This window comes from Pavona decussata, unplaced genomic scaffold (genome assembly GCF_977016875.1).
Source record: "Pavona decussata unplaced genomic scaffold, jaPavDecu1.1 SCAFFOLD_58, whole genome shotgun sequence".
Classification (NCBI taxonomy): domain Eukaryota; kingdom Metazoa; phylum Cnidaria; class Anthozoa; order Scleractinia; family Agariciidae; genus Pavona; species Pavona decussata.
Window position 1 is genome coordinate 6,514,571 of NW_028145480.1, and position 11,935 is coordinate 6,526,505.

At 40.5% G+C, this 11,935-nt stretch overlaps 2 protein-coding genes across 2 annotated transcripts; both read right to left on the bottom strand.

Moving 5' to 3' along the window:
* Positions 1-95: 95 nt before the first annotated feature.
* LOC146479943 (uncharacterized) lies at positions 96-1,552 on the bottom strand. The gene is made up of 2 exons (XM_085110818.1): positions 1,152-1,552; positions 96-816 (listed from the first exon to the last, which is right to left on the bottom strand). Exon 2 carries the CDS (start codon positions 801-803, stop codon positions 96-98), a length of 708 nt encoding a protein of 235 aa, XP_084966944.1. The 5' UTR covers positions 804-816; positions 1,152-1,552.
* A 2,914-nt stretch (positions 1,553-4,466) lies between these two features.
* On the bottom strand, positions 4,467-10,478 carry LOC146479944 (uncharacterized). Its single transcript, XM_085110819.1, has 6 exons — positions 10,337-10,478; positions 9,768-9,841; positions 9,269-9,409; positions 8,027-8,224; positions 5,351-5,468; positions 4,467-4,596 (listed from the first exon to the last, which is right to left on the bottom strand). The coding sequence occupies exons 2-6, from the start codon at positions 9,832-9,834 to the stop codon at positions 4,590-4,592; spliced, it is 531 nt and encodes a 176-aa protein (XP_084966945.1). The 5' UTR covers positions 9,835-9,841; positions 10,337-10,478; the 3' UTR covers positions 4,467-4,589.
* Positions 10,479-11,935: the final 1,457 nt, after the last annotated feature.

Genomic DNA, 11,935 nt, shown 5'->3' on the forward strand with positions numbered 1-11,935 from the left:
ACAGTGCCTTTACATTTTGCTATTTTCAATTGCAAATACAAGGACAATCCCGAATTCCATTGCAACACACATCACTTTAACAGATTTCACAATCTTTAACGCTTGTCCGGGCAAGAGCGCGAGATGTGTCCCGCCTTTCCACACACCCAGCACTTCCTCTCCGAAAGTGATCTAAAGCCGAGATTGGTGCCGCGCCTCTGGTATGGAGCCTTGCGCGTCTGTCCAGTGAACGAAGCTTGATTCACCGAAACGGGTCGTTTGGTTGCCTTAACAATAATCTTGGCCACCTCGGCCTCCTCTTTCGACGCCACCAGCTTTATTAACACCTGCCGAAGGCACGGATTGCTCAACAACGGACGGTACTGCCTTAGCACTGTTTCATAACACGACGCTCTTTCATCCTTCTTTATCTTCGTAACATTGACCACTTCATCCAGAGCGGCGATCGCAGCATATGGGTCAAAAAGAGCTGCAGGGCGCGCGATCACCATCTGGAGACACGACAAAGCAGACTCGACTGCCGATGCATCCATTTTTTTCTTCCACTCATCAAAGTCCTTCTTTAGTGCCCCGACCGTTGCGGGCGGGACCCACAAAAGAAAGAAAACACCAAGTAACTCCTCAATGTCCTTAAAGATGGTTTGCTTGTCGCCTTCCATTCTTACGCCACCACACGGCACAGAGCGAAAAGAAAACTCATTGCACAAGTGGTGCCCGACCGATTTTTTGTTTTTCTTTCCACGCCACCTCGTGGCACAGGGCAAAATTTCTCGACACACCTCCCTATTGGTCCTCGACCGCATATTTCGTGTTTTCCTTTTGTTTTGTTTTTTTTGTTTGTTTTTTTTCCACGCTGCCCCTTGGCACAGAGCAGAAGTCCTCGACCCACAGCTCGATCGGTCCTCGACCGATTTCCCATTTTCCCTTTTTTTTCCCACGCCATCTCGTGGCACAGAGCAGAAGTCTCCGACACGTTGTTCGATCGGTCCTCGACCGATTTTTTTTTTTTACGCCACCTCGTGGCGCAGAGCAGAAGTCCTCGACACACTGCTCGAACGGTCCTCGACCGATTTTTCCTATCCTTTTTTTTTCCACGCCACCTCGTGGCGCAGAGCAGAGGTCCTCGACACACTGCTCGATCGGTCCTCGACCAATTTTTTTTTTTACGCCACCCCGTGGCACGGAGCAGAAGTCCACGACGCACTGCTCAAACAGTCCACGCCACTATGTGGCCAGACAAGCAAAACGGAACACCACTGTGAGACTAAAACGGACCTTGGCCGAGGCAGCACATTCCGCGCCCCTCAAGGGACAAGTAAGGAAAGGTGCAAACAGCATAAATAATTTCCACGGTCCTCCAACACAAACAGGTCCCAAATATATCGCAACCCTAATTCATAAGAAAAAACAAAAAGAAGAAAACAACTGAGTGCAACAGCAAAACATAATATAAAACAACAGACTATCGCCCAAACATTTAAAAGAACTGTATCGTGGCTAACCCAGAAGAATACGCGCCGACCATGTGCTCCAAGCGCGAAATTTAAAACCGGCTCCCCAGTAACGGGAAAAACATAACGAGAAAATGTAATGTTGGGCAAACAAAAAATAAGCAACAAACCCCGGCTAGAATACAAAAGTAAAACATTGTAGGCGAATATACACTTCAAGGTTGACTGTCGAGCTGTTCGACGTACTCGTGTCATTAACGTTTTCTCGGGCAGAACTTTGGGCCGCAATATCCCCGCTCGCAGTTGCTCCTGAAGTTGCACCAGCGGAGCAGCCTGTTCAACAGTGCCTTGAAGTGGCTGTAAAATTTCCTGGGCCCTCGCAGGGTCGTTCACTTGGGACGGACGCTCGGACATCTTCAACCGATTCCAACCACGGTTAGGCAAAACTGACAACTATGAATAATTAACACATGCTTATATACTATGCACGCGGGCTAATGAATATTAATAAAGTATGAATAGCTGGTCTCATGAAACTTTCTCAAACTCATTAATTGCGTTTGCAGTCGAGACTGTATGGGACAATGACTGGATCTTGGGACGCGTATCTGGCATTCCCCGCAGATTTTATAGGGGCGGATGACATCATCACCAACTTGGCAAAGGAGAGAGAGCCTGGGATCGAGATCATCGAACGCACTCCCTAATCTTTGATTATTACTAGTAATTCAAAGGGGAGTAGCTGATAAATGACGTCCATTTTGGACGAGTGGATGACTCTAGATACCCAATGAAACACCAGATCAAGAGCCCAAAGGGTTTGGTCTGAAGTAAAAAATGTTTGTTACCTGAAATCAAATACTTGCATTTTAATGAGTTACGATAATTTATGCGGATGTTCAAACACGTCGATGTATTCGCTTCATTCTGACTGCTAGCATTATTCATGCATCTGTGAAAGTTCTTGAACGAATGATTGCTAGTAATAATCAAAGATCAGAAAATGCGTTCGATGATCTCGATCCCAGGCTCTCTCTCCTTTGCCAAGTTGGTGATGATGTCAACCTCCCCTGCAAAATCTGCAGATACGCGTCCCAAGATCCATTCATTCCTTGTCTCATAAAATCTCGACTCCAATCTGTATTAGGAGTGCGTTCTTTCTACGTCGAACGATATTACTGTTTTAAAAAATTAAAATTAATAACAAACATTTCAGGCTCTTGTTCAATTGCTGCTACTTCAAACCTGTTGTCACGGATTATTTAGTCAGCTTGAACTCCGCTCTGAAATTTAAGTTGACTTACCACCACTCACCGTCACTTTCGCTTATGGTCTCTTCAGTTTTCCCCATCAGTCACTCATAACACAAGAATCATCGGTTTAGCTTCAAACGAAAACCCATACAAAGCAGCCGCTCGAACGCGACTCGAATGAGAGCTCAAAGTAAATGAGATTTGTGTTCCACACCCTGGAGCAAGTGCTTCTGTGGAATTTGCTGTACCCATGACAATGACAATTGCCGCTCCTCGATCAGAAGCGGTTTTTCATACTTTCGAGTGAAAACAAAGATTCGTTAGCTCTACGCTCTCCCTTCTGAACTTACTTTCGAGAGGTGATGTCAAAAACGCAGGCTTCGTGCTTCATCAGAGGTTCCAGACACCGAAACAATAAAAGCACATATTACCAAAAACGTTGTTGTTTTGCAGAGGACGGCAAAGAAATGTACCAAAATGTAAAACGTACGTGCAGTGTTTGTTTTTGCTCATTAAATAAACCTATTATTTTGCGGCGTTGTCGTTGCCGTCGCCGTCGTCGTTGCTTAAGCTCCCTAATGATATAAATAGGTCACGCCACGCGCACACTGTTAGCCTACTCTACTCACTATCTAGTACAACAGAATAGATAGTGAGCAGCGTAGCCAATACGAGAGCAACATTCGTGATGGAACCCTAGTAGATTTATACTAATCTAACCAAGGAACGAATTGGTTTTATCAATAGAGTTGTAAGGTTATTTGGCCACCGTAAAGAGATTCGAGAGCTGACGTTTCGAACGTTAGCCCTTCAGCAGACCGAATCGATTTGCTTTTAAAAACAATTCGTGTCCACCTCCACCAGCGAGCAATCAGTTTCTTTAGAAACTAACCGGTCTCAATTCTAAAATGGCCAACAAGGTGCAATAGTCCGTCACTACCACATCTCGTAATCCCACTTTTTAAAAAGAAATGGAAAACTGCACTGTTTTATTTTGCTTTCCCTTAAAGCCAACTGCTCCGAATTTTATAGGTGCTGTAAAGAAGCCGGTTTGTGAGTGTGAGAAAGAGGCGGTGACGGTAAGAACTCCCATTTTAAAACGGGTCAAATGACCACAAGGCAACTTCTTTAAGAGTCCTGAGCTTAATGGGCCGAGAATTTCTTTGTTTTCGTTTTTCTTTATTCATTTATTTTTAGACCGAAACTTTGATGAAACAGGGCGTTCTGTTGATGACTATGGCGAGTTTTGTGTCCTTTTTTTGTTAATTTTGATGTTTTATTAATTTCGTGGTCTCCAAGAAGTTATTTTTTTAAAAATATACATGCAGCAGCTTCTGCCTTTCCCAAAATCATCTCGCTTCTTTCTGTCTATTTCTTGGTTTTTATCCCATGGGAGGATACTTCAAACATTCAGATAGACACCGGGAGAGGTCTTAAGAAAAACATTTTATTGTGCTACTCAGTTTGCTTTGCATTTGACAACAAAATTAACAAAACGTATCTTCAGAAGAAATATATTCATTCTGCTGCTTACGCAAAACTGGGTTTAAAAAGAATTATTCATTTGATTAACAAAATGGATCTTGTGAAGTGTCAATAGAATTCTGCATTTAAACTACTCATTTCATCGTTACAACACACAGGACTCGTTGGAAACAAAACATCCTTTTGAAGTAAATTAAGCTAGAATACCACAGGCAGCCCAAGCTCAAGCTGTGAGCGATGATCATCTTGTGTAATAGCGGTCACGGCGCAAATAGAAGAGTATGATCGTCGCTCACAGCTTGAGCTTGAGCCGCCTGTGTTGTCAGTCTTTAATTATCTGTGAATCATTTGACGGCCCTTCGATCGAGGATTGAGCGAATTATCAGCGATCAAAATTGCTTCACTCGCTGAAAATTAAAAATAGGAAAATATATGTTAACAATAAATAAGTACATGAAACAATTTCTATCTATCGCTGGCTTTCTCGTCAGCATGTCGCTTGCAACAAAGTTACAAGGTCTTAATCGGCCTTCATGGAAGATGATTATATATAATCGATTCAATATTTTCACGTGACGTAATATACCCAACTAAAGGTAGTAAATATGAGACGATATCCCCAAGTAATAGCCCGTGGTTTGCAAAACTTGAGTTGGTTCAACCCCATCAAAGACATCACTTTGGGAATTTCAAGGTGGAAGAACGTTCTGCCGTTGAAGCAAGTCAAGTGTCAAATGTGGTGCCGGGAAACACTAAGAAGTCAAAATCCTGAAAATCCAAGTCGAGCTTTGAGCAAATATATTTTTCACGGTTTTAAAAAGTTGCGCTGAGAGATTTTTCCGTGGCCATTACCATTTCCTCAAGGCTCACGGTTTCGCTCCACTTTGGATAATGCTCGTGCGCGCTTCCTAGAGGGCAATCGATGAGATGTCGGGTTTGAACGGCGCGCTCAGAAACTTGTGTTGATAAACGCTGACTAAAATAAACCCAACAGACCGTATTCGTATTCTCCGTATTGACCTCAGTGGAACTAGCCTTCACACGGGAAATCGTTTCACATGCAAATATTTTTTAATATTTTCCATGTATGGACCTCCAAGCAAGCTAGATCCAGTTCAAAGGTGATAATACGAATATTGTCAATTGAAGTATCCTACGTACCGACAGCAGCATCTGTTTGTCCCAAGTGGACAGTAATAGTTTCCACAAGGGCGCATGCCTGGTGGACAAGGATCCTTCATGTACGTACAAACACCTTTCGGCCAGTCGCATCTGTGAACTGTAAAAATATTTCAACATTGTAAGAGAAACGAAAGCAGAAGAGAAGAGGCTGATTCACAGCTAGCTAAGTCGGGCTCTTTGCCCTGTAGTCATAGTCCAGTCAAACTCCAAACAACCCTTCTTGTTTCAACTCTTCAGTTCCTTACGGAAATCAAATTCGGCCCAACCAGCGTTAGACTGGAAGTTCAGAATTTTTGTTCGATTGATTTGTCTTTTCAAACCTAATGGTTGTTAGTGCTTTAAGCCTTTGGTAAAAAATACACTAAACGAGATTGTGGAAGTACCTGTTTCGTTAAGACAGGCCACTGAAAGGCTTAGATCGTCAATTTAAAATTTCACGACAGTTGGTAAGTGCCTCTTAGAAAAACATTATAACTCTTCAGTTAACAAGGACATCCGATCCTGTCTCATGCCTTTAGTAACAGGCATAACTACAACATATTTCTTTCAGTTGAAAAGTTAAGGTGGGGGTACACGTGAATTTGAATGGAATTTTAAGGCGATTCCGCTGAAAAAGAAGGAGTATTTAAAATTGTCTAAGACTTGGCCCAGTTCATGACTATGTTATGAGCATTACAAAAATGCAATAAAAAATGGGGGTCACCGTGCTCGTTTTTGTGCAACCTGGATGGCTATTATAGTAAATAGATGACGCACGAGGTTTGTATTAGGAACGCTAGTAATCAGAAAAGGGGCTATCATTTCTAGAAAAATTAATTTCTTGCATTAAAATATCGGAGCAGTTCAACAAAATTTACTTTAATCTTACACAACAAACTATTTTCATTGAACTGGAATTAAGATTATGAAAGAAATTAAAGATTTTGCTGCGTGTGCACGTAAGCAGCACTACCTAAATACGTGCTTTTTAAAGCATTCAAATAAAAATATCTCAAAGTAGAGTATTAAACTTTTCTTTAAATCGCGATATATAGTGGTCAACCGTATGACATTTAAATTGATGCATTAAAAAATGGGGGTCACCGTGCTCGTTTAGAAGAAAAGGACCGTTTATTTTCCTGCCGAGCTTAACCTCAAGGAAATCCCATAATGTTGTACGCGCGCGCGCTAAATGACGTGAAAAATTATGCGCAGCAAGGATGCGCAATGCAATTCGATGGAATCACCTTAAGAGGTTTAAAGAAGGGATAAAAGAAAGAAAATTATTTTTGGAACACCAACAGACAGTTGCCCCCAACCCAAGAGCACACCAGGTTGGTTGGGGACTGTTTGGGTGTCCATATATCAATTTTTAACTTCAAATTCTAATTTTTAAATTGGTTTGGGTGTCCATATATATCAATTTTTAACTTAAAATTCTAATTTATAAACTACATCAAATTTTAACTATTTCTTATTTCTCCAAATTTTACTACTCTTTTGAGAAAACATATTTCCTCCCAAATATACCTTAAAATCACCAAAAAATTTACAAAACACTGATTTGTGTTTTGAGCATAAGGTTTTTCTATTGCTTGAAACGCGAACGAGATATTTCCATTAAACCGATTTTAAGCGGCGTGAAAACTGCTTTTAGGTGCACCCCTGCCTTAATGTGCTATTATAACAGTCGCAACACGCTCTGGTCCACTCCTAAAGGAAACTGTCATTCAAGAATCCCAAAATTTTTTCGCATTAGAAACCTTTATATTCTAGTGCGAGTACGACTACGAATACAACATTTGACTTCCAAGTTTTTAGCGAATATTCCAGAAAGTTTCATATTACATTTTGTGAGTGACGAACTTGAAGCAGTTGTTTTGAATCATGATAGCTCAGAATCGTGTTTGTGATTCCGAAAGAACAAAGACCATTTTTTCGCCACGACTCCGTTCTCACTGAAACTCGTAGTGAAATGAAGGCAGCTATATCGTTTTTCCCGCCAAAATGTCACTGGCTCACCCGCGGGCACTCCTTCTCTACAACATGTATTGGAAAAATTCGAACTCGTACTCGTACTAGTCTCTAAAAACAGAAACCTGAGACTGAATAATGGTCCACTGCACTTAAACTGTCCTGATTGTCTCTGACCATAGATGGACTGGTGGAGAATGGATTGCAACTTGAACAAGGCTAGGTTAACTTTTTTCAAGTTTTTTTTTTCATTGTCGTTTTCAAAATGCGCTAGAACAGATCATGGATTGTTCCTTTCAGGAATTCAGTTAATTTCTTTCTCTCTCGGTCGGTGTTCTATAGAATTGCTTTGCAACTACAGACAACTCTTTCATAGCGACCACTACTCGTCAGCGACCACCCCCCTAAGCGACCACTTCCTAAACAACCGTTTTGTTTCTCAGTTAAATAATGTTTCAAGAGCTTTCTTGTAAGCGACCACCACTCAAATTTCTTAAGGGACCGCGACCACTTTTTACTGTTTTTAGGCCAGAAATTTGACATATTCTTTTGTTTTCTGTTTCCGCTATGCGACCATCCAAAATAATCACGTAAGATCATACTAAGGTAAGGCATCATTGTCACCCAAAAAGGTCAAAATTCCTGCGACACTTTTCAAATTTTACAAAAATTGAAAGGCAAACAATTATAGGAACTCCTTACCATCGCTCTCGTGGTGTACTGCTCTCAGCAGTGGCAGTTGGGGCACTGATTGAACCGACTTGCGGCAGCAGCAGTGGTTTGTTGCTACAGGACAGTCCTTGTCATACTGAGGGCATCGTTCCCAGTTTGGTGGGCAAGGATCTTTGTAATATGTGCAGGTACCACGTGGCCAGTCGCATTGTTTGACAGTTGGGGGAACTATGAAACATTCGTTCAAAAACTGATTAATAATTTATAAGCCCATTGACCTATCAAATGGTCGATAATACATCACGTCCAGTGACTTTATATCGATAAACCTTCTCCTTATAAGTATGCGGTATTTTTCTCGTATGCTAATTTCCAACGTTTACAAAAGCATAATTGTTATGAACTCCATTGACACACGCTTTTCCAGGAAAGTTTTTGAAGCCGTTCAAAAAGCTTGCAGCACGTGTTTTATCGGGTCTAAAACCACTCGTGGTTTTAAACCCGATAAAACACTCCTGCTCGTTTTTTAAACATTACTAAAAACATCAGCAATTTGATAGTCAAATTTTTAGGTGTCTGCTTGACACTGGCTCAAGTTCGTAATTCTCACGGATATATGAGAATTAAAGACAACAGAATTTTCACTCCAATAAGTAAATTTGAATTGTATATTTTTGTTTGTGTGTGAGCATGTAATCAAAAGTTCGACATGTGCCGGGCCTGTGATGTTAAACCTTTTGAGCAGTAAATTTCTGTAGTTGCCGGATAATCGTCCGTGTAGGTCGTGTAGGGTGTAGGATTGTCAAGTTCTGCCTCTTGCGTCTGTAAATGAATCCCTGAGTGTGGCCATTAAAATGAAAGCTATTTAGTTTCATTGAGTTTCATTGGTATTGCTTATTATACTCTACGAGGTGGTATTATCTCTTTAGCCGGAGTCTGTAGAATTATTCTCAAATCCGTTCTGAGTCAGTGAGGGCCAAATGTATCAAGCCATTGTAGTTCTATTACGCCTTTTAAGTTCGTTTAAACCTACGAGTAAGTGGATGAAATCCTACAGTACGACCAAAAGAAACGTAAACAAACAAATAAACAAACAATCAAAACAAGACAAAACTGTTAAAAATTCTTTCTTTCGTAAGAGAATGAAACCATGGCTTATTTTGAATTCGTTTTAAATTAAATACAAAGAACTCTCTTGTACCGTTACACGGCTAAATGAATGTGTAGGAAGACACTGTACTGTCGAGGACCAGTTAAAGCAATTCAACTTACCGGATGGCTTCTTCCGGCAGCAGCAGTGGTTTGTTGCAACCGGGCAGTCCTTGTCGTACTGAGGGCATCGTTCCCAGTTTGGTGGACAAGGATCTTTATAATATGTGCAGGTACCAAGTGGCCAGTCGCATTGTCCGGCAGCTGGGAAAGATATAGATGCTTGTTAGTAAATTTTTTCAGTCCGCTTCGAGAATCCGCTGAAAACCATTTTCGTACTCGTTATGCAAATAATTTTCAAGTGTCAAATTGTGGAGCCCTGAAAAGCGGGCTGAGCTGTTGAAAGCACTGTTCGGCAGCCAGCTATTGTGAGATTGCACATCTCCTTATGATGACAAAATGGACATTTTTTGCCCGAGGAGTGTTGGAAAATGTCGAACAACTGACTGAAAAACTTTTGCAAAATATGAGCTATAGGTAAAACATGCAACATTCAATTACTAAAAAATCCAATTCTCTCTGACAATTTTGCTTTGAAACGCTAAAAACTTGCAATCCTTACCCTTCACATGATACACAGCTACTGCCAAAACCGTCACCAAAAGACAGACACGAATCTTAAGATCCATAGTTGAACTGCAACCAGCAAATAAATGGAATTAGTCGCAACACCTTTTGAAAAAAGCTGATATATTTGTACCCTACATGTATGCTGAGAACCAAAAAGGTGATTATTGCGCCGGACTAGTCAAATAGCAAATAGCTGCTTCGTTGCTTACATTTGTTCCGCGTCAGGTCAATCAGTTCTTTAGAGGAAGACATGCTTCTTCGAAAACTTACATCGAAAGCTAAAGGGAACACAGGCACTTTTCTTCAGTAATGACGACTGTATAGTTCTAAAGGTAACGCAGTGACTGAAAGTTTGTTTTTAAAGGTGGATACCTTGATTTTTCGCGAGAATATGATGAATCCAAAAAAAGTTAAAGTTAAGTTAAAGTTGAAGTTAAAACATTTTGCGGCCAAATAGGTGCAGCTGTGTGGACATGAAAGAGAGCTCCTTATTGCATAGGACACACAAAAGCGTTCTTCATCTGCTACCACCACGATTGCAAAGGAACAAAGGGAACATACCTTGCTTTTTTGAAGACAGCAACGAAGACTTGGGTAAAGACTATCTGAAGCTGCAACTTCAACTGTGAGAAATAGCTAAGTGAGATCAGTCTTTTATAGTTGCCTTCACGCGGTATGAAGTCTCCGCTTGTGATGACCGCGTGAGTATTACACATGCTGTTTTTTTTTTAAAACTTCCGTGATTGTCCAAGACGTCAGCCTTCCAAAATTTCCCAGAGCTAACCACAGTTTCTCTTTCTGTATTGTCAGAAACTAGTAACCGGAACAAGTTCCTGAAACCAGATATAGTTGATTCCAGGTCAGTTTTGTGATGTAACCAGTGAATTCTTTTTGTTGCTGTGTATGTTGTCTTGATTGCAAAAGTAAAAGGTATAATGACTTGTTTTTCATGCCCTTAATTTTTCCAGTTTAATTTCACCATACCAAATAATAGTAACTCTACTATGAAGGTAATTCCCCTCCACGCCCCCTAAAAGAGAAACTCATTAAAGGTTGTTAGTCATAGCTACAGTTTCCAACTTATTATTTAAATATGAAAAATTACATATTTTTTGTTCCCTAAACCTGCAGCTAGCCGTTTTGGGATAAAAGCGTGACGAGGTTTGTTGAATGTGTGGTCTTTTAGTGCGTCGTGTTCCATAATAATTGACCTTAAGTGACCTTTAAAGAAAGGGATTTTTCCCTGGCACTCAAAATAAACTTCAATAAGCGTGTCACGAGTTAGCTGTATGAGATGGTTTAAGCACATCTCATTCCCGGTAGTTTCGCGGAAATTTGCTTGAAGAATAAAAATCTACCACCAAAGACTATACAGTACTTGATGTTTCTGGGTTTTGTTATCTAAGAAATCGAAACTTTCCGTCTACGAACAAATTTTGCGAAGACCAGTCCCATTTTGAAATATTAAAGCCGGATAATAAGAGAAATGAGACAAATATTATGTAGCGCTGACGGCATTTACACTGATGTAAATGCCTTTATTCTCTTTTCAAGTTGCACAATTTTCTAAGAAAGCGTTCCGGTCCGTGAGGTCCAGGGGGTGGGTAGTATTGTTTTAAAACTATTCTTGTTTGATACATGATGTTATTAACTGATTTACATATCTATTTAAATAAACTTAAGCGGGGATCCTTTAGAAAGCTCAACAGAGCTTGCTGGATCTCCTGCCTTTTTACGTAATAGCTTATTTTTTTTTTTAAATAAAAAGGTAAATAAAGGCACTTCTTCTTAAGAGGAACATGACGTCATTAGCGGTCTGATTTTATCTATTGCGTCATTCATGATACCGGAAATGTGTTGTAATGGATGGCAAAACATTTCTCAGAATTCAAAGCCTGCAAAGTGTCTGTCTTCAAACTTTTTCTTAGAAAATGCATGGGCTTTCAAAATATTATCATTCTAAATGTGATGAGCTCTTTTTATGCATCTACATCTTCCTTAAGCGAAACTGAATCATTCAACGTTAAGAGTCATGCCGGGGAGTCATGCAACTCACAACTCTGTCAGTTTTCTTGTTTATGACCGGTTTGGTTGAGTGAATGGAACCACAGCACTGCTACAACAATAAGCATATTTATTTACAGGTCTATAGGGAAACTT